This window comes from Buteo buteo, chromosome 17, assembly GCF_964188355.1.
Source record: "Buteo buteo chromosome 17, bButBut1.hap1.1, whole genome shotgun sequence".
In the NCBI taxonomy this organism is placed as follows: domain Eukaryota; kingdom Metazoa; phylum Chordata; class Aves; order Accipitriformes; family Accipitridae; genus Buteo; species Buteo buteo.
The window spans coordinates 15,448,415-15,476,001 of record NC_134187.1 but is presented as its reverse complement, the minus strand read 5'-3'; the positions used below and the strand labels follow the sequence as shown (position 1 = coordinate 15,476,001).

Genomic DNA, 27,587 nt, shown 5'->3' with positions numbered 1-27,587 from the left:
TTTCTCAAATGTTGAGAGAAAATGAAAATTTCACTTGACATATGTGAAAAATAGTAAATTCAATAGTATATTTAGTAATTAACACCCTATGCTTCTGACATGTCCTAGCAGTAGTGCCAGTGAAGCTGGGTTTTCAATTCAGTAGTGATATAATCTTAGTCCAAAATCTGATACCACTTTGTGAAATCAGACAGGAAAATTTGTCATAACTCATCTACATGTTAACCTCACCCTGTACAGGTGTGACATTAGTCTTAAGTTGTCAGCTGGACATCAGTGCCATTCTGCGGCTGAACTATACACACACACAAAATCATAGCATGTTCATTCTCCTGTGAGTGTGACATGAGCTTGCTGGTCTCTTTTTTTCCCATTGAAACCCATTGTGTACTGCTTCCTGTTCAAGTGTAATGGTTTGTAAAGCTGTCTGCTTAGATATGGCATTATTTCCTTGATGTTATCATCAGCAAACTTTGTGTGGAAGACACAGAACAATCCACTGAGTAAATCATTGGCTGTGGGTTATACCTTTCAGCTGAAAAAACTATAAAAGGACAGCACTGCTATTTGGTGTAATGAAGAGAAAACGTATATAGTGTGTTGGCGGGGTAAAAAAAGAAAGGAGAAAGTTATAATCTTAATATCATTTTAAAATGGGCTTTTAAAAGGTAATTTTAAAACAGTGGAAGGGAAATAATACATTTTCAGCACAAGAGGTGGAACAACACATTGTTACATATACCATGTACTCCAGGAGTGGAAGTGGCCTGCAGAAGTTCTCCTGTAGGTGCATGCTACTTTGTTCTTCAGGATAGTCACTGTACTTCAGTAGCAGTCAGTGTACTGGTAAATTGTGCAAATATGAAAGAGTTGGTTGAGGTAATCCTGTAGTTATCTTGTAGTTTGAGGAGTTTTTTGGAATGTTTTATGAGCTTGTATGGATTTTTAAAAGTTCATTGTCTATGTAGAAACTATAACATCAGGAGAGAAAATTCTTGTCTGTGGGCCTGTAATTAGACCTGTGATATAAAATGCATTTTCCAAACTAGGTTCCTGCATAGAGAGAACAAAACTGTTGAGCATTTAAGCATGTAATTTATGCCAAGGAATACACAAATACAGGGATATGCAAGCGCTGAATATTAATATTTGGTTTCACTGCAGCTGCAATTTTGAGATATGTAGAAAAGTAACATGTTGAAAAATTAAAGTTTACTTTTGTATTTTCTAATTTATATATTTACAGATAGGGAAAACAGGTGCCTATCTGCAGTTCCTCAGTATTTTGTCCCGAATGCTGATTAGACTGACAGAAGTGGATGTTTATGATGAGGAAGAAATCAACATTAGTAAGTTCTTGATATAAAAATACTTGCTTCTGGAGACTGTAGAAAATTGTTATGTTAAATTGAGAAGTCTGTATATTCTATGCTGTTCACCTTTGCAATTAATTTACATTGGAATATTTTAAGAAAATTTTCGTGTGATCCTCAACTGATACCTAAGAATATTTCATTATTTCACTCATCATTTAGAGTTTAGTCTCCTCTGTTTGTCTTGGGAAGTAATCAACAGCATTTATATATATTTAACGATATCCAGCCATTGTTTTTAAGTTTAGAATTGGAATGAACTTTTGTGGTAAAGTATATAAAAAGAATCAGTGAAATTCTGGCAGATATATGCCATGACAAGCAATGTGATATTTTCTAAGTACATAAGACTACATGAGGGAGGAAGACAATTCCTGCTCTCTAATAGCTATTTTTAGTCGCAACTTCCTTTATTTACAGTGTATTACTCCCCTGTGTTTCCAGATGTATTTCTGACACTCAGTCTCAGTAGTTAAGGGCTGGAATACACAGAAAAATATGGATATGTCTCATTCTGCTCTAAAGGCATGTCCGCAGTCAGCTATGGAGAGTCTCAGGTGGGTGCTACCTGCCTGCTAGCTGCCTCCGTCAGACCCTGGTGGGAAGCTCTTGTCTCTGAGGGCTTTCTGGGGCAGTACCCCGGAGTCTTCCTCCAGACTGAGCTGTGCTTGAGAAAGTGGAAGCTATCCCCCAAGGTTTATGGCAAAACCTGTGGAAAAGGTGACCAGTCTGCTGGGGGAGAGGTTTGTGCAAGCAATCCTTTGTATATTTTAGGCGGGATTTTAGAGGTAACTCACAGTCAGGGCATGAAGATAATTTCACCATCTGACTAATTCCACCTGAGTGTCATATCTACTTTGGGTGCCAAAAAACAGGGTCTCACCTGTTGTAAATAATCATTTAGTCTATACTCATACACATGGAGTTATGGGTCTTTACAGCAACTTACAGCTGACCCCCAAACTGAACTCCTCACTACTGTCCATTTTATTCTTGTCAGATCTTTCATCCTCTTGACAAAGGTAGCAAAGTATTTTGTAAGGACTTGTGTACCTTTGGGTTTTTATGTCAGTTAACCTGTTTCAGAAAAAGCCATGATTTCACTGCACATTATACCAATACCATTTACTATTTTCTCCTACCTAAGGGTGAATTATCTTTGATTACTCTGGTCTTAGCACTAGAAGGGGCATTTGACTTTTAACTCTGCACTGTACTGCGATTTCTGAAGCTTTAAAAGGGCTTGTTTTCCTCAGTGAAAATAACATATCTTTCCCCAACTGAGTTCACAAATGTGGTGGTCAGTGGAAAGACTCCAAATGCCTAGATGCAGGTAGATCAGCCTTACTAGACGCTTGACATTGTTTTCATCATCATCCCACCAACTGCTCCAGTAAGATTACAGAGGTCTTAAATTGATAACAAAGGTTTAAAAGCCAGAATTGCATTGAGGTATGAGGTACATTTGTTCCAAGGTGCACCTCTGGATGCATAATAATATTGCTTCCTCAGAATGATGAAAGAAAAAATGATGCAGGAATAATAGGTGTAGCAAAACCATCTGAAGCAATATAAAGAGCTTTAAAAATTGTAATTACATGAATTTTTATTTGTCAATAATATCATAGACATAAAAGAAGAATCTGATCAATACTACCATCAGCCTGGAGATATGTGGCCAGATTTGGAGACATTTAAGAAGATGCCTTTTGACTACACTATCCATGATCCGAAATACGAAGATGCAAGTCTGATTTGTTCAAAGCTTCAGACTATAAACAGTGAAGGTTAGAATTTTATAAATCTAGATTGGTACACATATAGGTATTTATTTGTTTTTAATGTGAGAATCCTGTTAAACTTTTAAACAGAGTGAAATTATCAGAATTGCACTTGACTAAGTAATAGTGAAAAAAGATTTCAAGTTTGCCAGATGAAGCACCAGAGTATGGGCCTTATAAATGTTTTATGGAATATTATATAGGTAGTCTTTAATTAAAAAAAGCTCTGAATCCACAATAAGTTTGTGTATTTGAATGTTTTTATGTAGTAGCACTGTCCTGCTCTGTAGCAATGAAGTGACTTATGTGGGTAAAGTTATTTATGTACTTAAAAGTGTTTATAGGTTTATTTTTTAGGTTTTGGTTTAGGTTTGGAAAGCGTGAGATGCATATGTCCAGATCTAGATTCCTGGAGTATTGAGGTGTGAATTAGTCCTCTGAATTAGCCAGCTGGACATACACAAACCCATGGGACGGGGTAGGATGTATCCAAGCATGCTGAGGGAGCTGGCCAACATCTTTGTGAGTCTACTGTCTATCATTTTTAAAACGTAGCAACAATTGATGGAGGTTCCTGATGGTTGGAAAAAGGAAAATGCCATGCCCGTCCTCTATAGGATAGAAGGAGGATCAAAGCAATTACAGCCTAGTCAGCCTGCCCTCAGTCCTCAAAACAATTATGGAAACAAACTCTCCTGTAAGCCGTGTCCAGACCCATGAAGGACAGGAGAGTGATTGGGAGCAGCTAGAATGGATCTATCATAGGCAAATCGTGACTGGTAAACACGATTGCATTTTGTGATGAGATGACTGGCACTATGAACAAAGGAAGAGCAGTGGCTTTATCTGGACTTCAGCAAGGCTTTTGTCACTATCTTCTATGATATCCATACAGCCAAAACTGGAGAGATATGGTTTGGATGGGTGGATTGTAAAGGGGGTGGGAAATTGGCTGGCCCACTGGACTCAAAATGTGATGAGTGGCACAGATCTGACTGACAGCTGGGTATGCATGGCAATACTCAGAGACTGATAGTGAGGCAAATGCTATTTAAGATTGCCATTAATAACCTGGTCAAAAGGACAGAATGCAACATCAGCAAGTTGATGGATGATACCAAATTGGGGGAACCATCAATATGCAGGAAGGTAGCGCTGCCATTCAGAAAGACCTTGACAGCCTGGAGAAATGGAACCTCCAGGAAGGAGCCTCAGGAACAGGAACCTCATATAGTTCAACAAAGGTAAATGCAACATCTTGCACTTGAGACGGAATAATTTTTTGCAGCTGTACAAGCTTGGGGCCAGCTGTATAGACAGCAACTTTGAGAAGGGTCACCTGATGATCCTGGTAGACAACAACTTGAACTTGAGTCACCAGTTCTCCATTGGGTTAATGGCTTACTAAAAATTATTATTCTTCTATGCACAACACCTGTAAGACCACATCTGGAGTATTCTGTCGAGTTTTTGGCTTTGCAGTACAAGAAAGACATTGACATACAGAAGTGAGCCTAGTGGGTAGCCACCAAGATATCTATAGGCCTGAAGCACATGATGTACATAGAAAATTGAAGACAGTTGGGTTTGTTTGGTCTGGAGAAGTCTAGCAGGAGCATCTGATAGCTGTCTTCAACTTCCTGATGGGAACTTATAGACACAAACTATTATAGATACACACCATAAGAACAAGCGACAACAGACACAAGTTGCAACATGGGAAATTACAATTAAATAGTATGAAAAATATTTCCAGAATAGAAGAAGTTGTCAAACCATGGAGCAGGTTTCCCAGAGAGACTGTGGAAACTCCACTCTTAATGATTTTCAAAACCTGACAGGACAAGGAACAACCTTGAACAACCTGATCTGATGCTGAAAATCTGAGTGCAAGGCTTGGCCAGATGACATAACAGAAGTCCTTTTCAGCAGAAATTACATCTCATCTTCCTTCACTCTCACAAAGGAGACCTTCTTTTAAAATGTGGATATTCACTAAAGAGCAACGTCACTAAATTTGCCAAGCTCATTTCACATAATCTACTGTGATGTCCATCACAGGACAAAAAATGTCTCTCATAAGACTCTTTTTTACTATTTATTATTTTTGCAAGCATTCAACCAATAATAAAAAGAGCAACAATAATAATTTTAATAATCTGGCTTTGCTTACACCTCTGCCTTTTGTGAAATCTGTACAGAATTATCATAATCATGAATTTGCAGATACTTCTTTGTAGTCCCCTTTGCTGTACATAACAAATTATAAAGCATAATATGCTCAGAACAAATTCATATATTGTTTTGCATGTGTTTAATCCTACCATTGTTCCTAGAAGCTAATTACAGTGACAGAAACAGTTTGTCACAAGAGAGTACATTCTGGCCTTGAATATATGTTAGATTTAAGTTGTTTGGGTTTTTTTTAATAGAGAGATCAATGAGCAGGAGACAGGAGGATATGTATACACGCCGTCAAACAACTAGGATGAGATTGTCCAAGTATGCAGCATATAACACCTACCATCACTGTGAACAATGTCATCAGTATATGGGTTTCAATCCCAGGTACCAGGTAAAGATTTCCAGATATTACTCTGCAGATCAGAATAAGAAGCAGACACAACCAAAACACAGTTTTGTGTACATTCACTGTATTTGAATTGGCTTAGAAGTTGTATGTATGTATTAAAACCATCTGATTTACAGATTTTGTTATTTCTTGAAGTTTGCCTGCCTTGACCAGACTGCAGGTTTGGGGACGTCAGAGGACTGATCCTTGCCTCATTTACAGTAGCTCATTTGGTGCTGTAATCTGCATTCTACATGTATACAACCAGTTAAAACTACTTTCCTGGTAAACTTTTCCCACTGGGACTTGCTTACCTTTTCACCTGAGTAACTGCAAAAGGTGATACTTCTGATACAGGAGTAGTCCAGCATAGAGTAGTCTACATGTGTCGTACAGACTGTTTTCCTCAGAGTAACCCTCCAATTTCCTGCCTATTAGAATGTGAGGAAGAAGATGTTAGCAGTGCAAATGCTGGTTTTTATATGTCAGTATTTCTGAAAGCCAATAGTGGCCTGTAAGTATTGGTACCATCTGCAAGGCAAAGCTGAAACAATGGTTTCAAAAGAGGGAACAGTTTAATTTATATTTTTTTTTAGTGTATGCTGTAGCCTAGGGGACATTGCTTAACACCTAGTGAATCTAATGCAATACAGTGACTGTCATCTGTTTGGTAATGTTATAAATGTGTATTAACTACACTGAGACTTTGTAGTTTGACTCTAACCACTGGAATTATCCTATTTTTTCACAGCTTTATGAGTCCACTCTGCATGCATTTGCCTTTTCCTATTCTATGCTGGGAGAAGAGATCCAGCTGCATTTTATCATTCCAAAGTCAAAGGAGCATCACTTTGTCTTTAGCCAACCAGGAAGACAATTGGAAAGCATGAGGCTACCGCTAGTCACAGATAAGGTAGATGGATAATTATATTTGTGGCCATATATGGGAAAGAGACACCACCAATGTTAAAATTTGTTGAATTAGGATTCTTTATACTTCTGGTCCAGCTGTCAAGAGATAATGAAGATGTCCTGATACTATGCTTGTATTTTCTCTCAGAAAGGGAGACATGAAGCAAAACTGTCAAGCCACCGATAAGCTGTTTCTTTTGCTCATTATCTAGGTTGATCCTTTGGTATAAACACTCCTATCTGGGGCAAAAGGTCTTTGGTTATGTGTTTAAGATGTTAAAGTGAGAATGGTTTCAGCAATTTGCTCAGAGACATGGTTTTGTTTATCATACAGCACTAAGAGGAAGCAAGTTTTTTACTGTAGAGGAAGGCAGTGGATTATCCTGTCATATTCTGCATAAATGTTCAGTTGCTGTCATATAAAAATATCACTTTCAAAGAATCTTTGTCATGGCTTCAAGACTGTCCAAAGGATCACATCATGCTTGTAGAAAACACTTTATAAGGTCATCCATCTGACAGGCTATGCGAACTCTGATGTTGGCCTTTATAGTGACTCCTGATATCCATGTCTAAGATGATGCTGTGCCTTGCTCGAGCCACACTGTTTGGAGTATTGAAGCAATTTGTGGAACAGTAGTAAGCAATAGCACGTCTATCTTGAAGAAAATAAGCTGCTTCCAATAACCAATAATCAATCAATACCACCCTCCAGTTTGGGCTTTTATGTTCAGTTCAAGTTTGAAATGGGGGAACCCAGGCAGCAAGGCAGCAGCAACTGTGCAATGTGAAGATGAAACCTCCTGCTCTTCCTCACCCAGTAAACTTGTGCTTGGCTATGCAGTCAGAACTATGCACTGGGTCCTTGTGGATTCTTTTCCTGCTTCTGCCACTGATCTGCTTTGAGGCTTTGCCAAAACCATTTATTCTTCCTTTGCTTCTTTTTTTGTTCACTTGCTCCAAAATGGTGCCTGCAATCTTGCTGCAAGCTTGAAAAGTGCTGTGGGATATAAACCTAGATTGTTCAACCATTATAAAATATTTTTCTTGATCCACTTTAAATTCCCTTTCGTGGACTCCAGTGGCATCAAATCCACCATTTTGTGCTTTGGCAGTTTTAAATCTGGAGTGCTTAACTGTGAGGGCTTTGGAGAATGTCTGTAGAGAGGCACATTGGGGGTCCTTAATGACCTTAGTTGGAACCAGGCTAAAATCAGTTGCACAGACTGGAACAGTCCTGGCTGTCTGTAGAAACAGGGCTTTCAGAAGCTGTACTATCAAACTTGGAAGCACCTAGTGAGTTTCAATGCATTCAAGACTGAGTGATAACCAGTCAGAAGGGTTGTACTGCAGTTTTGGAGTAAGGTGTTTCTTACCATCTTATGTCATATGGACCTAAATCCTATTCCAGATGTAGCCTCAAGGTCCCTGTGCTCTTGGCAGGTCAAGGTTAGCAGTCCTATCCAGTCCACCACACTCTCACCAGTCAAATAAGCTAAGTGATAGAGTTTTCTTTTCCCCAACTCTTAAAAAAGTTGCTTATTTTCCTATTAAGCTGATTTAAAATGTAGCAGTTTGACCAGTGTCAGTGAATCTGATTTATTCTCCTGAAGGATCTTGTTCTCTTTGTTTAAACATCCTCCAGCTTAATACAGAAACTCACACTTGTTTTTATTTACAGAGTGAAGATTACATAAAAAGCCCCACTTTTACTCCCACCACTGGTCGTCATGAACATGGACTTTTCAATTTATATCATGCAATGGATGGAGCCAGTCATTTGCATGTTTTAGTTGTCAAGGAATATGAAATGGCCATATATAAGAAGTATTGGCCCAACCACATCATGCTTGTTCTTCCAAGCATTTTCAACAGTGCAGGAGTAGGTAAGTATAACAAAAAGTTTTAACAAATGCAGACACAGGACTTGGGCCCTTGAGGTGTTGTTATTCAACAGTGAAATGTAGACACACACCTTGTAGCTAGCATATCTGATCTGGTGATCTGGATTCTCTTTGAAGACAATCTGTCACAGTTGAAGATGCAATTCACTTAATCCAGGTCATCTAAAACAATCTGGATAAATTGCACCCTAGAAATAGTAACTCTCCTCTATTAATTTTAAAGGGAGCTCAGGGTGTTAACTCAGATGGAGTTACCTACTCTGTTTCCTCATAGAAATAAGTTATGTACTATTTGCATAGGCAGTGATGCACTGATTAGTACATGTCTTAGTTAGGTTCTGCTAATACAGTATCTGTGAAATATTCAGCACCTTGCTTTTACTGATGGAACAACTTATAGACAGCATTAGTGACAAACATTCAAAGTAGGTCATCAGGGGAAATTGTTCCCATGCTATTCAGCTGGTCAATCAACATCTCTAGATGTTTGCACTAAGAGATGCTAGTGGAGCCAAATATCTGTCAGGTTAAAAGTCGCTAAACCCTTAAGACACTAGAAAATCAGGATTCATTTTATGTGCTTCCCAGTTGGGTCCAATAAGTTACTTGCTTGGCAAGTGACAAAATAAGTTGGCTCTGGGGAGTGTTAGGGTGTTAAAATTTTCAGAGTGACTCATACCCTGGTCTGCAGAAATATTCACTTCAAAAGGCTTCCAAGTTAAAAGCAACTTTTAATCTGATGATTTTTGTCTTTGGTTTCAGGTGCTGCACACTTCCTCATAAAAGAGTTGTCTTACCATAACTTGGAGCTTGAACGAAATCGGCAGGAGGAGCTGGGGATAAAACCCCAGGATATTTGGCCTTTCATTGTCATTTCAGATGACTCCTGTGTTATGTGGAATTCAGTAGAATTTGATTGTTCAGGAGACAGGAAAAGGTAAACAGAGTAATATATGCTTTTTCAGCTGATCTCTTTTAACCTTTCACTGCATATCAGTTTTGAAATTATGTTTGATATACTACAAATTTTTCCCTGTACAAGCAGAGAATAATATTTGCCTAATGAGAGAATTATTTTCCCTAGATACCTGCCTTTGCATAGCACATAGTTTAGTGCCAGTTTTTCATTCCTGTCCCCTGAGGATTTAAGTGCCCTGCAGCCTTTGCTGTAGAGCTTAACTCCGGTTCAAACTAGAGTTACTTGGACTGCAGATTTCACACAATCCCTGATATACTGGACAAGCATGGGCATTCACATGTACATTTTTAACAGGATTTTTCTAAGGAAGCTAAAAGACATTTCTGTGCAAATTGTGCAGCTGATTTCCTTCGGCTCTTTTATCAGTCCCAGTCTGTATGGCTCCTTTAGCTCCCCAAATCCCAAAACAAGTATTTTTGTTTTCTCTACTTTAGAACATTGTTTGTACTAGATATTTTTATCTATTCCCAGAACAGTGCTATGCAGGATTTACAGCAAACCTTCAAAGAGAACTAAACTCAGTGAAAACTGAGATTTATGGATGCTGGGGGTGGGCTAGGAGGATCTTATACTTTGCACTTAAGCTATGTCACAAAGTCAGCAACCCTCCCAAAGTAATTTGGAACATTATCCAGGTAACTTTAAAAGTTTACATATCTGAGTGAATATTTTGAAAGATCCACACTAAGCTTCAGATCAGTCGTACCAGTCCTCACCACATAAGCACTAGTTAATTTTAAGTTTTGATTAGAGTGAGAGACAAAAAGTTGCAGTAAAGTAAGACAATACTGAAGTTATCTACCTGATACTCATAACTACTTTCAACTGTTAAGAATTGCTCTTCAGCTGAATGAGATTCTGAATATTCTCTACACATTTTCGTAATTATTGTAGTGACTATACGTGGACTGAAAGGAATGTTTCCTTGAAGCAAATTCTGCAACATATCGAAGCAACTCCCAATGTCACTCACTATGCCTTAATTGGGATGAGGAAATGGTCCAGTAAAACAAACAGTGCTGAGATCAAGGAGCCATTCTCCTGCTGCCATGTGCATGATTTCATTATGCTGAATGTCGATCTGACACAGAATGTACAGTACAATCAGAACAGGTAAGTGAATCAGTAGCATCTTTCAATACAGATAATGAATCAAATAAAGGATGTTTCACAAAGCTTTTTGGGCGGAGGTTGTTAATGGGATGCAGACAGATTTTGTTTTCAGACTGTCGGTTCACATTCTTCCCAAGTTGCCAGCAGTTGGCAAAAGACATTATTTTCCATAGTTCCAAATAAACCAGTCATATTTGAATTACAGGGTAGACATACTCAGCAGTCAGCAGTGTGCCCTGCAGTATTGGTCTCCCAGCTGTCTTTTGCAAGTGGCCTTTGGGCCTCTACCTCAGAATATGCATAATGTCCATATAGGGCTGGCAGGTATGACATGAAATCTACATGTGATTTTCTGTAAGCTAGGTGGGATACCCCAGGTAATCTAAAATGGCTTTACACACCTAGACTTAGATAACTGAACATCAGTCACTGTACTTCTCAGAAGAACTCTCCTATCTCAGGAAGATGTCTTCTGAAGTCCAAGTTTACTTATAACTGCAGGGAAGCACTTCTGCTTTCATTATTCTGTCAATAAATAAATGACTTAAATTTCTATCGTCACCAGCCTGACACTTTAAAAGAGCATTTTAAACTTGTTCCTCTGCAACTCATCGTACAGAACTATGCTCCCAGGCTGTCTAACTGTATTAACTTATGAAGCATTATGAAGGGCTAATGAAGAGAATGACAATAAAGCAAAATGATATGAGTACAGGCAGAAATGTTAAAATGTCAGGAATGCCAGATCACACCACCCATTCCCTGCCTGTGTCTTTAAACCATGCGTGGCTCGCCATAATCCTCTGTATGTGTGCTGTTGAGCCTGAAGTATTGTATGGCATTCCAAGCCTGGGCTGGCAAGGAAAAAGGTACATTTTTAAAACACAGAGACACTGACAGTCAAACATACCAAATATCCATGTAAATATTACTAAGATCAAAGACAAGATTTTAAAAACCTATAATTAAATGCTGTGTTTCTCACTGATGTCAACTGTTCCAGTAATCGCTGAGCTCTCAAATCCAAGCCCTGGATGTTAATCCAATGGTTCTGCACATCATCCTGTTTGCTATATAATATATATACTCAAAATGGAGAACTGAGTCTGAATTTTCCAAAGGCCAGAGTATTTGAATTTAGTCAGCTTTAGAAGTTTACCTTTTATTCTGTTCCATCTTATTTTTAAAACAGGTCAAATTTAGCTCAGGTATGTTTGGCCTCTTTCTGCTTAATTTATTCCTATCTATGTCTGAGCAGTTCTGTTGTATTAAGAAAAGACTCCTTGTCTTCAAATAGTTTTTGTCTCTAATGTAAAATGACATTATTTCTGTAGAGGAACATTGAAAAATTTACTGGATATTCATATTCTAAGGGGAAAATGAGTAGTCAGAGACCTGTGCATTTGACAAATCAAATGTAGGGCCTCATCCATTTCCTTGGAAGTCAAAGGAATTAATTTCCTTGATCTTATTTGGAGTAGTAATGTATGTAGCTATTTTCTGTGACTGCACTGTTGTAGTAAAAAGCAAACAAAATATTTTAACTCCTAGGTCTTTTCTTGTCAATCTACTACCTTTCTCCTTCCACTTTCCTCTGTGTTTCTGGTCCTTTCCCTCCCTAAGTGACTCCCTCCCTCATTCTTATCTTGAACTTATTCTAGCCTAGTTTATTACAAAACTGAAGCCTCTTTTCCTCACTGATAGGCACTGGTGGAGGGTCAGTATGTTTGACACTTGTCCTTTCTACAGCGCCGATCAAAGACCCTGGCGTGCTTGTATTTGTTAGTGTGTGATGAGAAACATCCCTCTGAACTGCTGTGACTTTATTCTTTCCAGATTTACATGTGATGATGTTGACTTCAACTTGCGTGTCCACAGTGCTGGCCTTCTCATCTGTCGGTTCAATCATTTCAGTGTCATGAAAAAGCAAATTGCAGTAGGAGGGCAGCGATCCTTCCACATTAAGTCTAAGGTGGGAACTGAGACCTCTGTTTCATTGTTGTTAAAATTCCATTTTTCTTTTTTATACCCTGTAACCAGGAGAGCTGAGGTATTTTGGTGCATCACCGAATGCCAGTAATGGGTTATGTGTGCCATGTGGTTTTTTTTTTAATTTCTTTCTGAAATCCACAATATTCTTGGCATAAATGTACCTTTCCTTAATCATTTTCCTTTAAAACTTAAAAATAGCTAAAGTGTCTCTTTATGATCCAAATGACCAGTCACTATGAGTTTTTTATCTATAGCTATTGAATTGCTCATCTTCATATGACTTCATATGTAGGAGTACTTTGGGTTCAAAGAAGAAACCTCAAAGACTCTATAAATACAAATATAATTCTGTGAAACTCAAAATTTTTTGGTAGCAGATATTTTTGGCTGAATGACTTTGCTTCTTATATAAATCTTAGATTTGTAGGATAGAGATATATTTTATACAAACCAAAATTCAGATAAGTACAACTTGATCAGGATTGATCTGTACCAGAAATACTTTTTCCTCATAGGTATCTGACACTCCAGTTTCAATCTCCCCTGCTCAGTACATTTGTGCTCCTGACAGCAAGCATACCTTCTTGGCAGCACCTGCTCAGTTGCTCCTTGAAAAATACCTCCAGTATCACAGCCATCGCTTCTTCCCTCTCTCACTGAAGAATTATAGCCATCCAGTACTATCGGTGGACTGTTACCTTAACTTAGGACCACAGGTACCGCACAAAATAATTTTCAAACAGCTCTAGAAATGTATAGGCTATGTTTTGGATGAGTTTGTTGATGCATTCCTTAATAATAGTTACACAGCCTTTGAAGAATCAGGTATTAGCTCCCTGTAATGTTAAAAATAAAAATTTTAGTCCCATAGAAATATTATTAGAGGCTTCAAGTAAAGTACATGGAGAACAGTACCAGAGTTGTCCTAAATGCTAATACAGTCTGTGAACTATATTAGATTCTGAATTAACACAGAGCACATTTTTCTTTGAGAAGTGTTTTCTCAGTCTGCTATAATTTGGCCCTTCCTACAGCAAATTTCTTCCACAAGAGTTCTTTACAAATACTAGCTAACCCTTAGAAAGCACTTCAAAATACAAATGTTTTTAGTTCACTTTTGACTGATAAGCTGAGGCAGTGAAACAAATACCAAGAAAACAATCAGAATGGGAGAAGCTGGCATGAGATCTCAGGAGCTGTTGGTGCTCTCTGATGAGTTTGGATCTAAAGCCAAGGTCATACTTAAACTCAAATGTAGGTCAGATAGAAGTGTGATACTAAGGTAGTGTTGTTCAGGAGAGAGAAACTGGTTTTACCTTTTCACCTGACTTGAATACTAAATGAAATTCAGTCTTGCTGGATTTACTAAACTTCTTTACCAAAACAGCTGTGTAATGACCTTGCCATATATGCTGCTCTCAGAACATTTTGAACTATATCTTTTAATTTCCTTTCTGGCTGAGATCTTACAGGTCTATGTTCCCACCATATTTGGAAAAACAAACTCTGTGGAAGGGCATTGTATGGTTACTGTCTTCATCCATTGCATCCTTTCAGCTCTAACCATGCAGCACAGGAAATGAGTTCAGTTTGGTTCTGGAATTTTTACCTGAGCTGGAATATGATACAATAGGATTGAAGAAATATAGATAAATATAGGCAGCCTGGGCCAGAGTCTTAGTTGCTGTGGGTCAATCTTCCTCCACTGAATCATGCTGATTTATGCCATGCTGATTTAGGGTCTGCCCTAGTTAAGTAGTACCATGGCACTTTGGAAACACTTGTGTGGAAGATTCCTTGATTTAAATTTATAAATCCTGAAAGAGTGCAATAAATATTCCTGGTTCCTAGTGGATTTGGGGAGCAGCCATAAAAACAAATTAAATAAGAGGAAACCTTGTGCATTTATGTACATGCACAACTCAACTGACTTGAGTAATCCTATCGTAATGTAAATGAAATTAGGCATTTCTAAAGGGTTATTTTCATGTCTGACTGCACAGTTACTATATTTGCTCATGTGTAACTAAACTGTGCCACACAGGTGACATTATGGTTGTGGGGAGCTATTGTTACTGCAGCTTTCAAACCCTATCATATCTAAACCTCATGATAATAATAGCAGCGAATAGTAATGACTAATACATAGTTATGAATAATGCTTTTATGTAGATTTTTAATAAGTAGAGGGATGTTTAAGAAGGAACTTTAAAGAACACAATATTTGGAGTTGGAAAGCAATTCTGAATTTGAATCAGGTGCAAATACTGAAAGCTTGATATCAAGCCTTAGTTTTATATAAAAGCTTGAAAAATGTTAATTTTTTTTTCCCCTCTCCCAATCAGATTGCAGTTTGCTATGTGAGTTCTCGGCCTCACTCTCTGAATATCAGTTCCTCTGGTTTGACATTCAGTGGTCTCCTGCTATACCTCTGTGACTCCTTTGTTGTAGCTAGCTTTTTGAAGAAGTTTCATTTTCTTAAAGGTGAGCTGCAATAATTTTATTACAGAGAATTATATGACCTGACTCTGGGAACCTGGGGAAAAATGTATTTTATATGAAAATATACATAAATATATATGTATATACATGCATTCATATTTGTCTTTATATGTCCCACCCATCTTTGAAGCTTGATCATGCTGGCTCTGTATTGTAGTAAACTGGTATATAACAGTGCTATAAGTTCTGTATGCCTAGTGTATATGCATAACTCTTTACTTCATATTTGAAAACTGAGTTTTTAAGATTTATATATAAAGCATTTACCTGTTCTTGCAGGTTTTCTAATTTTCTTTAGAAAATGGGTGATGGACAAGCCTCCATCAAAATCTATTTACCATCTTTGGAAGTAGAAGCTGGATCATTTAAAATTTATTCCTAATAACCAGTTTCTTCTCCATGTAGTCCTTATGATGGTGGATAGCAGTGGAGGCAAATAACTTCCATTTGTATTGCAGGTAGTCACACTGCAAACTTCTTGTGGATTCTTCTGCTACTATCTTAGGCATTTAGCACTCTGGGGATTTGTTTCAGTCACAGCTATAACTGTCACTGGAGGAAGAACACCAGGGCAAATGCCTTCTTGAAACAGGCAGAGTTGTTATGAACTGCTGTGTTCTTTGTTGCAGTTCATACAGTTTCATGTAGGTATGTGTAGCTAAGTGCAAATTGGGGTGTACAGTGCTTTTACCTGCACACGCCACTGAAGCCACTGGAGTGCCAGTGCCTATGCTCATTCTGGAGCATTGTCCACATTTTAATCAGCCTGTAGTTTCTCTAACAAGGCTACCAGAGTAACTGCAAATGAAAGCAGTCCCTTTGTACTGTATTTTTTTAGTGACCAGAGGCTATCAATCAGTTTCATTTTGCATAAACAAGATGATTTTTATAGTGTGTAACAAAGTGTATTTGATTTGGGATTTCTCCATCTCCCTTGGCAGTTTACTTGATTTTCTAACCCACCACATAAGCATTAAACACCACATGGCTGTCTGTCTTGTTTCTTTTTATTATAATCTCAGCTTTTTTTTTGTCTTGGGCATTTCCACTTACCTCACCATCTCTCATTCAGATTATTGAATGCTGGTGAGATAATTATTTGCTCTTAATTGAGCACTCTTCTCAGAAGCCAGGAAATCATGCATGCAAGTTAAAATGGTATCAGCATGCCAGTCAAGGCAGTTGATATTGTTTACTGAAATATGATTTTTCTTACTTTGGCATTCTGGATTTGCCTGTGCACATAGCCATACAGACCAGATTCTTCTTTGCTGGCACATTAGTTTACCAATCCGAAAAGCGCTAAAGTTTGTGATTAGTTTTAAGGACATGTTTAGACCACTTCTGGTCAGCAAAGCAGAGCTTAGTCAGCCTTCATGGTGACTGACTTGTGGTATAAGTGTTTTGCTGAGTGAGAGTTTCACTCAACAAGGTAATTATCAGCAGGGCTAGAACAGTAATGTATGTAGGGCTTCATCTTGTTTTCTGCCACGACTCATCGCCACCTCCTTAGACCCGACAGCGTTGCCCTTCCTTACCCTAAAGTGTAGGGAATGTATTGTTAGTCCTGTTTACTAGATGAATACTAGATACCTCAAGTTACTCAAGAAGATCCTGATAAACAGAGAGCTGAACATAGCTCTCTTCAGTCCTACATGAGTGTCTTTATTTTCTCCCAAGCCCACTTGTAGCTCCTGTTTTGACAGTGGTGGAGTTCTACATGCTAAGGGGTGGTGGGAGCTGGGTGACCTGAGAACAAAGGGGATACTCAGGTGGGTTTCTTTTTAACTGTCTGCTTAGGTGCCACACTGTGTGTGATTTGTCAAGATCGCAATTCTCTTCGCCAGACTGTTGTCCGGCTAGAGCTGGAAGACGAGTGGCAGTTCCGACTGCGGGATGAATTCCAGACTGCCAATGCAAAAGAGGACAGACCACTTTTCTTCCTGACTGGACGACATATTTAATTGAAAAAGGACACATTTACTGAATGATACAAGACACTACTTGCTGCAATCTCACAAAATTACTTTTGAGAGGCTCTGCTTTTTGAACAGAAAGAGGACTGTTTTCCATTGTTTATTAGAATATCTAATGAGACAATTTACACTCATATTTCCAAACATTGAAGTGACTTTTCTCATTGAATTGTCTGACAGAAATCATTCCTAATTCCTGGGAGAGACACTGAAACTTACTACTCTGCATTGTGGAAATGATTTTGGATCAGAAGGAAGGTCAATGAGTGCACTTCTTCTGTGACAAAAAAGACCACATGCAAGTTCATAAGCAAGAGTTTTAGAAAACTTTTTGTACATTCCAGAAATAGGAAATGTAAATTTAGGAGCAGATTTTGTTTTACAAGTCTTATTTATCTAACAGTTGGCACAAGGCAACAGGAATTGTTACAGTTTTGTGGTATGCTGCTACCGATTGATCCAGGTAGGCTTTTTATATGAAGATTTGTAAAGTATATTTCTGTAGTAGTGGGAACTCAGTTGGAGCCTTAATTTTTGGAACAGGTGCCACACTGGATAGGTTTACCATACAGGACTCTTGGGATAGAGGCATAATTATGTGTCTGGTTTTATTAGCATAAGGAAGAGAGTCAAGACAATAGATTTTAAAATGAGATCTGAACATTTAAACCTGAAACTGAAATTACCTTAAGTAACTGAAGAGATCAAATGGTGAGACTGACCTGCAAGTGACTTATTACTTCTAGAACAGTGGTGTTTTCTGGATTCTCATTAAACTGTTGCACTGGCTGCAGACTTCAAGCTGGGCCCAGTGCACTCAAGATAGCAGATGAGATGGTTCTGAAACCCTCCCAGTACACTTTCTGGAGATATTTTCTTGCCAAGGTGCTTCAAATGAAAATGGAGACTACATCTCTGAGGAATTCAGATGGAAATCTAAAAACATGTTCTAGAATGGCACCAGGCATCATGGTATTTTGTACGCTCTAAATGTGAAGTCAGTGATCACAGTCTTTGTCTAGGTTTTTGGAAATACTCTCTGAGTTGCAAACTTCCTGTTTATCTTTATAGAATCAGTGTTAACTTCACTCAGTCTGGGTGCAGGAAGGATGAGCATAGACATTGTCAGAAGACATCTAATACTTGGGCAGTCCTTTCTTGCTGGGTACACCAATGGGAGGATCATTGATTTTATACTGATGAAATGCCATTAGGTGGCTGAGCCCGTTACGGCACTGGCCTTGAAATGCAGACATCAGTATGACTATGCCAAAGAGATAATTTAGGTTAATTTACAGGGAAAAGATAAGTTCTGTAAGTTTGAGAGACTTAGATTGCTATTTACAAGGTAACTGCTAGAAATCAGTGGGTTTCTTTATTTCATTGTCCTTGTTTCAGAGTGAGAATTCACTTTTAAGTTTTGGGAAGGAAAGTGAGCATTGTCCTATGTAAATAGTATTACCTGTTCAGTTTTCACCAGTTGATTAGTTAATTTAAACTTTTTTAAAGAAGTGTGACATTCATGTCTAGTCCATCCTTTATAAATAAAGTTCATGCTGCATGGACATCTGTCTTGGTGATGTACAGGAGTGTCAAGTATGCTTGGGGGGGGAAGAAAAGAGTTGGCTGAAAGGAGTTAATATAATTAAGGAATGCCCTGAACTGATCAAGAGAAAATACAGTACTGCTTAATGGCCTAAAGCATAACACAGCCTCAAAGGTATAAGAGTTTTTACAGGAACTCAGAACTAAAGACGGCAGGTTGAAATCTCCTTTCATGTAACCAAATACTTAACTTATACCAAGTGTCTGTTAACTTTTCCTGTGTTTTAGATCTGAGATTTGCTTTGCTTCAGACATCCATTTTCTCCAAGAAACTGAAAAAAGGCCTAAAGTGTATAATAATAAATAAATAAAAAATAAATCACATCCTTTCTTAACATTCTGTTTTGCCACAGAGTCTTCAAAACTTTGACAAAATGCAGCTGCTAGTGGGCTGAAACCATCATACTCCTGAGTGTTGCTTCTGCATTAACCTTTTGTTCCATGAGTTACCTACCTACTGTATCATGTCTAGAGGGTAGGAGTCTCAGGACCTGGCCTCACCTGACGTATGTCTATCGTGTGACCAAATGCAGTCATTCTCCATCATGGAGTATATACATAAGCAATTGTATATTGTGAAACCTGCTTGCACGGTCCATTGTCTGATGGAGCATATCCTGTTATAAGACCAGATATGCACTTACTGTGTGACCAAAATGCAGTTACTTCCCATCATACAACCAGTTGTGCACCCAACATGGTAGAAAAATACAGCATTTTGTTCACAGGATGCCAAAAAAGTAATGGTAGGTGAGTCAGGGAGAGCACTCTCCAGAGCTCCATCCAAAAGTTTCTTCATCCCTGACCTAGTTTACAAGCCAAGCTCCTTTAGAGTGTAAGCTTTCAGGGAGAGGGACAACGTAGGGTTCTTGTCCAGCTGGTACTCTGAGGTGATACAGTAATACAGATAAATAATAATGATAAATAAAAGCAAATCTGTTTGGGTAAGACTGGCATCCTGTGCTGCAACTTCCTTGTGCTGCAGTTGTTTACCAGAGTGCATCTGTAGGGCTGGGAACCCAAGACCCAGCTCCGCCCTTCTCTTGTCTTGCCTTCTGTGGGAGGGAATTACTGGCTTTCAGTCCCAGTGACCTTTGCGAGAAAACCTGGCCCATGCCTATTATGTACACAAGTCTTTTAAGTATTTCCTCTCTGACTTTGGACGTGGCAAGAAGATAGACCTCTCCATCACACGGATTGACTTGACAATGTAGTAGCAAACAAAATAAAAGGCACTGCCTGCATGCTTTTACAGACTTTTTACAGCCTCTGCCTTCTTCTCTAGTGCCTTCCATGCTTGCTGGTTTAGTCATCCACTATTCTCACCTGCAGATCGTATTGTTAGCATGTTCTGTATCGTGTGTCAGAGAGTGAAGTATTTTATGATTCAGCTTCTGCAAAAGACAGTATCCAAATATAGAGACAGTTATTGGGAAGATGACATTATTTTCCTTCTTACCATCCTCTCTCCACTATCAAAGGACTCTTCACAAGCACTTAAGCACTGATGTTTGGTATATAATCGTCTGGGCATTACAGATGATTTGAACACTAGAGGATATAAGGGATTTCATGCTTCCCTAGCAAGTGCCTCCCGTTGTGGTGATAGGGAATGTACAGATCTCGGCTCCCACTCTGTGTCTTAAAAACAGCTGCTAAATATTGCTGAAGAGGGGGCTGCTTTTCAAAGGCTGTATCTGTGACACTCTGTGGTGAAATGTGTCACTCACGCAAAAAGAAAGAAGTATCAGTAATAGACAAACAACCCAAAGGAAGGGGCAGGGAAGAGGTTTACAGGGTGGAAAATGGAGAGCAAGGGAAGCAAGCACAGGCCGGCACACTGGCAGGCACCCACACACCCACTGTACTACACCACGCGCAATCCGCCACTCTGCCTTACGGTTCTCCCACCAGAGTCCTCCGCTCGCACATTGTCCCCTACCCCTCAGCAACCAGCCTTAATATTTCATCAGCTGTCACTGAAATATGGAGGCTATGCTGAAATAAAATCCGTATTCTTTCCTTTTCCCTACTTCCTTAAGGATGCAGCTCTTTAATGAAAAGTAAAGCCAGTCCCATATATCCTCTGCCTGTTGGCTGTCTTCGACCACTTATCCCTTATCCCTGCTCCAGTCTTCACCTGAAGAAATACTCAGTGGTTCTGGTTGTGGGAGCAGCTTGGAACACCTGGCGTTTGTTTTCAAGAGTGAATGTTAGAATTTGTTGTGCTGCATGTTTGCCAAGCCTTTGAAGAACTAGTTTTACAAGGTCAGGTCAGAGGATGGCCTGGTGTACACCTGGGAAGATGCGGCTGAAGACAGTCACGAGTATGTGTATGGAATGTTTTTATCTTTAAGTGTTCTGAGGACTGGCAAACATCCCAGCTGAGCCAGATATGCGCTCTTGTGTTAGTAATATTGGCTGTATGCCGTTAGTTCTTTCCAGATCCTTGTTGAAACATATAGAAGTTTGATTCTTTTGTGAAAAAAATGGAATCTTGTACAGATAGCTTGAGCGCTTAATTTAGTTGCCGCACTGGTCACTTGCAAATGCTTTTATAACATTTCCAGTCCTGTGTGGACAGCCCCCAAAATAACCGTTGAGTACTGTGAAGGACATAACTCTGGGACTTTTGAGGCAATAGCCCAATTGCTGGCATTGCCCATTGGCTGACATGTTATTTGGTGAGGGAGTGATGGAGTGTCGGATATAACAGCGAGACTCCTGCTCAGTGAGAAAAAGATGTTTGGAATTAAACGCCATGATTTTAAGAAAAGCTTCATAAAGCTGCTTCATATGTAAATGTGGCTTTGATTAAAATCCTCAAGAAAATTGAAACATTTGATTTAGATTTACACAGTAATATAAACAGAAGGAAATATCTTCACATTTGTTACATGACTGATGTGTTGATTATGCACTTAAACTATGAACATACTTAAGGAGTATTATTCTGGCAGTGTGTGCTGAGGTGCTATAGAAAATGTTGAGTGGCACTGTTAACAGCAACTTAACAATTTTCCTTATACTTAGAGACAACAGGATTGATAGGAAAGTGAGTTTTTACTTGTTACTACCTATAGGGACCAGTAACAGTTTGGAGAACAGTTATTGACTCACAGGGTATTGTGATAATCACTGGATTAATTCTGCATCATATGATACCTATGCAGAACGTGGTTGTGCAAACAAATGGAACCTGTTTTTTGGTGATGGTGTGATTTCATTCTATTCAAAGTTAAATTATCCTTTTAAATACTGTTGATTTATCAGCCACAAATCACATAGATCTGTCCCAGATGAGATGGCACCTGTGTTGGGACAGGTTGGCAGCACTGTGTGCCAGTCTGAGATCCCCCACTAAGCTCATGTTTGGGCTGAACATGCAGCATCTTGAATCTTACCTCTGCAGGAGATGCAAAACAGGAGAGTTACAACTCAGCAGCTGTGTATGGTAGATTTTATTCTTTCTTTCTTAATATAGCCCTATTTCAGGTACCAAGGTGCTATAAATTGCCATGGGTGTTTACAAGACAAAAGCCTTTACAGAAAGAAAACAGAGAAGAGCAGTTCCATACGCTTTGTCCATGGCAAGTGCAGTAATGTGAAAAGGCCAGAGAAACTTAAATTATTTTAGGTGAGTGACACTGTCCTGGTACAGTAGAGTTATGATTGTTAAAAATATCTTAATCTTTAAGTTCAACAATTATTCTATTAAAAATAAGATGACATAATCTCATCAGTTCAGCAAAACAAAGTTCACATGAAGGTTACCATGAGCTAATATTCTATATTTAAATATTCTGGGATGATTACGAATATTTTTTTCTTTCTCATGATACAGCACTTACAAACGCTGTTTATAAAAAGAAGTTGGCTCCTGTTTACCCTGTGTCATCATGCAGTGAAATCATTAGGCAATGTTTAAAACTGGTATCAAGATTTCTGTGTACACTGCATAATTATCCAATGAAACTCATTGTTACAGGCTCTCACAGAGGCTACGAGCTGAGCAGGAGCCCCAAAACCGTTGTGAAGCTTATGTGAACTGAGTCTGAGAATATCTTCCATGAATTTTGTGTCAGCCCCTGTGTTCCATGTGTGTCTTTGGTTGAAAACACCAACTGGGGAGGTAGGAGCAAAGTCATGAAGTCCTGAGAGTGGGGAAATGAGAAGGGAGTGACGGAAAAGCAGCTGCTGGGGTCGTGGGGGGCACTGGGAAAGAGGCAAAGAGAGAGTGGCCTGGCTGTGCAGGCATGGCAGTGGAGGAGGTGGGAAGGGGAGCAGGTGGTGGGAATGGCAACCTTGGGAAAAGGTTGGGAACCACTGTCCCAATTTATGAAAATTATGGAGAAAGTTCTTTTTGCATCTGGTTATTATTCCATTTCTGGATTTCTTGATCAGAAGTGTTTGGTGATGATAACCCTTAGACATAGGATACCAGACTATCAGATGCATTGATCTAGGAACAGCAGTCGTTAGTTTTATATACATTGCACAGAAGAAACACTGGTACTTGTTAGTGCTGCCTAGTGAAAGCAGAATGGTCCAGAAGTTGGATGGTGCAGAATAGGACAAAGACTTCAGAAATACAGTGTGCTGGGAAAGATGCACAGCCACTTCCTGAAGAATTTTATAAATAAACATTACACAATGTATTACAATGATTTAAACAGTATTTCTAATAGATTGTTATGCTTACCCATCACAGCTTGAAAGCAAATTTAACAGAAGAAATGGGTGGGACAATGGAAAATTACTCCAACAAACAGTGGTTCCTATCTTTTAAGTTTAGTGAATAGACCTTTCAGCAGAAGCAGGAATGCCATTGAAATGCATTAGGTGTGGCACTTCCCTGTTTAGCTGAAATGAGAAGAATTGTATTGAATTTCCTTCCCCAAAATTGTTCCAGAAAGAAAATGTGATCTGTCACATAGCTAATAAGTGGGTTTCTGTGCTCACAGCCTTAACATTTGCTGTACAACAGAAGTACAAGTAACTTGAGCATCTTGGTAACTTAAGTGCTGTGCTGTTTTCTCGTGGAAGCATTAGCCTGTAACTTGAGAGTGACTTGGCGATTGGGCCACCTTAGATTCTGAGTTTCTAACATGGAACGCGAAAGAATCTAAGTAAGCATCAATTTTTCTGAAAATTAGGTCTCTTCCAGATGCCTTCCAAGTCAATGTACTATGATCTTATGTCACCCATCAGGTGGGAAGTCCCTCGAGGACTGGCACCAGCAGATCAGAGTGGCAGACTTGCAGGGGCAGGAGCAGGTCAGAGCTGACAGCACGAGGCTGCGTGACAGTGCAGGAGGGATGCTGAGGGCAGCCCAGCAGACTCCCATAGGCCCAGTGAGTAACTGGAGTGAGCCGAGAGTGCGTTGCTAGTACCCGATGCCTGTCCTGTGATGCAAACTGACATTTCCTTTGCCATGTCAGACATTTGCAGCAGTTTGGCAGCTGTGTTAGTTTTGGTTGATGCACAGGAATAGCACCTTGTTCCCAATACTTCCAAAGCTTAAAGGCAACTCCATGCAGCAGTGAGTTTCCCTCTCAGCTGGGATGTCACAGCTTGTCTCGAGACCCCAGAATAAATCGGTTTAGGAACTGTTTCAGACTTTAAAAAGCTCTTCATGTTGTAGTTTGGGATAAGGAGGATGACAGAAGCAAGTACAGCTGATTCTGATGTTGCTGTTGAAAACAATGCACTGTCAAACCACAGCCTGTGTAACTGTGATACCCTAATCCTCAAGCTGACAATGCCTGGTGGGCTGCCAACTATCTTCACATGCTGCCCGGCTTAGTGACGCTCACAGTGATGACAGACCGCATGCTAGCAAGAGGCTACTTCTCTATTCAATGCTGTATTTCCAAAGTTTTCTTTTTCCATCACTTAATTTCCGACTTGCTGAATTTGCGTATAGCTTAAGGTTAAATATCAAACATAGCTGGGCATATTTGTTCATTTGATAATCATTATCAGCTCTTACCTAACACTAGGACTCTCCTGCAGTAGTATGCTATAAATAGACCATTTCATTATATAACTCAGTGGAAAGATTTAGAAGCCTTTGCCCAAAGTCAGAGATGTGTCAGAAGGGTTCAGGGGTTTTAATAGCAATTTTATTTCACCAGCTACTGCAGCTGGATGTCTTATAAGCAGAGGAATAATAAGTAATAAAATTCAAGCTAAAGGTTGTGAATTTGAAAGCATATCATAGCTCTGAGTTAGTGGTCAGTTTAGGCACAAAGCCTCCTCTAGGCCTGATCTTGGTGACAAAGCTGCCATTCCTGTCAGCCGCCAGAAGTGATTTCAAGATGCTGGACTTGGCAGTCCCTCTTACAGAACCAAAAGTCTCACAGCTATCAGGGTGAGTTTGTCTGAAGTTACATGGGGTGAGATCTATAATAGTTGGATTCTACACTCTGGTACTAAACCAAACTGAAACAGAAGACTGAAAGGGACAAATGGAAAAGAAAATGGCCCTCTTTCAAACTTGATTGCACAGAACAGAAAAGCTGTGCTGCTTTCACATGCATACAGTTATGGTTGTGGAGTTGTGCAGCTGTGCAGAAAGGCACAATTATATTTTGACATTAAGAAGCCGTCTTGAAAACAAAATTAAACCATTAAAATCCGTATAAAATATGATTGATGATGGTAGTAAAATGTTGGCAGTGAAAATTCCTTATATTCTGTTCACAGAATTTATAACTTGGCAAAGTGTCTGACCATAAAAATCTCATATGAAAGTAAGGATACCAACTGCTTGGAAGTGAATTTGTGTTTGTCAGGCTCTAATTTTTCACTGAACCTTATGACTTAATTAGGATACTTGAGGATTCAGTTGCAAGGAAAGTGTGCTCTGGTTTACTGAGCTCAGGTTTCTTGCTCTGACTGCTTCCAAGAACTTCAGCAGGTAAAATTAGCAAGCAAACATGATCACTGGGAAATTATATTCTCTGGAGCTTTGTTGTCAACAGCTAAAACCTGAAGGCAGCATTTTTGTATATGGCCAAAACCAAGAGTGGTTTTAGTAGCATATGCAAAGAATGGGGGAAAATTATCAGCTCAGGATATCGTCTGAGGAGGAAGACCAGCCAGAGACCCTCACTGGCTCCCCTTGGTCTTGGGTAAGAGCTTATGCCCTAAGGTTACATGAATAACACTTAAAGCTCTAGAAAAAAGTAACAAGCTGTGCTGTGTGAACCTAGATAGAGCTGAGTATCATCAGCTTTTTTACTCTTCTGTTGAAGTTTGTGTTTCATTAATGGTTAGATTGTCTGTTCCACTTCTATCTGTGGACATTTTAAAAAAATGTGAATGGGGAAAACCTTCTTTTGCTTCTGTCGTGTATGTCAGATGCTACAAGAAAACCTGGCTGATTCTGTACTGTTTGCTTTGCTGTCTCAGTGGCCGTGTAAAGCAGCACTGTTGAAAGATACCTTTTAGGTACAATGGAGGGAAAATGGTGTAAACAATAGTGTAAATGTTTGCTCTGAAGGTCTGAACTAAGCAAAGAGCCAGTGAGACCCCTATTGCAAACACAGAAATGTCTTGCCATAATTTTTTTAGTAAGATAGAAGCTGCCTTAATGAAAGACAATCATCTGCACTGCTGGTCCACTAACAGTGGTTGCATGGTCCTGTGTTTTAAGATCTGGGTGTGATGCCTAATGCTGCTAGAGAGGATGTGGGTCAGTACGGTTTTCTGATGGAAAGATAGAGGATGCATCCTCTCCAAAATGGCTTCGAATGGAAGTAGGAACAGCTCTACTGATGGTCTGGGAATTCTCCAAGTTTCAGGAAAAGGTGGGGGTGAGGGTTGGAGGGTGTACAACCAAGGCTTTCAATTACTTAAAAAAAAAGCATTAAAGTGATTAAAAAACAATTCTATGTCTTGAAATTAATATTTATGGTTTCATTTCATAACCTTATATTTCCATATCTTTTTATAGACATACACATCTATGATTTTTCTCAAAATGTCAATGTATGAAATGGTTTCTAAGTGTTTGTGGTCAGGCATGAGTGTGTGTGTAAGCATGGAACTGATATTTCCTGCAGATACCCAAGGACTTATCAGAGACAATTGCTTTTTGAAGGTAAAAGGCACAAAATAAATTGGCTTAGCTGATGATAGGAATGTGGACTTAAAATAGTCTCATCTTTGGAGGAACATGCAGGGAGGATGAAAAGGAGTGCCAGTTGTTCTCACTATCAGGACACAGGTTTCCTGGTGAGCAACAGTGTGCATGTGTGTTGGTGAATGTCTATTTTTGATGGGTAGGAAGATAATTTATAGATGTCAATTTCTTAATTAAACTTAAGTGGAAACTTCCTGTTTCCACTGAAAATCCCCTACAGGCTGAGCAGAATAGAGGCTGGGTGTGCAGAGATAGGTGCTGAAGAGTTAGCTGATGGCTGGAGTGCTAAGGAACATCTAAACCACATTCAATATAAACCAAACTCTTGAATATAAACAAAGGCAGCAGGGATTTTCAATTTATTTTTTTTTAAACTTCAAACATCAGTGGCTTTCTGGCTATCAGTCCTACACAACATTTTGACTATTGCATTTGTATGATGTGTAGTTTAGCTTAAGTTTCCTTCTGGGAATTTTCTTCACATGCAAGTCTCTTAAATTACCAAGGGAAATCATGGATCCCACTGCTCCGTGGAACAATCTGTTCTGCAACAAATGTGTAAGTTTCATTACAAGTTAAATAAATAGTGATATTTAGCATATAAAGCATATTGCATTTCTGATAGATAGTTTGAAACTATTGCTATTGGCCTTTAGGAGTTGCTGACTCTGGACTTCTGCTAAGGACTTCAGAAAAGAAGGACCATTTGCCTCCATAGATTTACTGAAG

The 27,587-nt window shown here is 39.1% G+C and overlaps 2 protein-coding genes across 4 annotated transcripts in view; both read left to right on the top strand.

Moving 5' to 3' along the window:
* Nucleotides 1-19,116, top strand: part of GREB1 (growth regulating estrogen receptor binding 1) — a 61,052-nt gene extending 41,936 nt beyond the window's left edge. For both annotated transcript variants that reach the window (XM_075049120.1, XM_075049119.1), the window contains exons 22-32: nucleotides 1,247-1,349; nucleotides 3,002-3,160; nucleotides 5,587-5,729; nucleotides 6,478-6,639; nucleotides 8,320-8,524; nucleotides 9,305-9,479; nucleotides 10,416-10,634; nucleotides 12,471-12,606; nucleotides 13,142-13,342; nucleotides 14,972-15,110; nucleotides 16,929-19,116. In XM_075049120.1, the coding sequence (XP_074905221.1) occupies nucleotides 1,247-1,349; nucleotides 3,002-3,160; nucleotides 5,587-5,729; nucleotides 6,478-6,639; nucleotides 8,320-8,524; nucleotides 9,305-9,479; nucleotides 10,416-10,634; nucleotides 12,471-12,606; nucleotides 13,142-13,342; nucleotides 14,972-15,110; nucleotides 16,929-17,092 (1,806 nt within the window). In that variant the 3' untranslated portion in view covers nucleotides 17,093-19,116. The remainder of the gene's footprint in view (nucleotides 1-1,246; nucleotides 1,350-3,001; nucleotides 3,161-5,586; nucleotides 5,730-6,477; nucleotides 6,640-8,319; nucleotides 8,525-9,304; nucleotides 9,480-10,415; nucleotides 10,635-12,470; nucleotides 12,607-13,141; nucleotides 13,343-14,971; nucleotides 15,111-16,928) is intronic.
* A 6,521-nt stretch (nucleotides 19,117-25,637) lies between these two features.
* Nucleotides 25,638-27,587, top strand: part of LPIN1 (lipin 1) — an 85,137-nt gene continuing 83,187 nt past the window's right edge. For both annotated transcript variants that reach the window (XM_075049122.1, XM_075049121.1), the window contains exon 1: nucleotides 25,638-25,845. In XM_075049122.1, coding sequence (XP_074905223.1) covers nucleotides 25,756-25,845 — 90 coding nt within the window. In that variant the 5' untranslated portion in view covers nucleotides 25,638-25,755. The remainder of the gene's footprint in view (nucleotides 25,846-27,587) is intronic.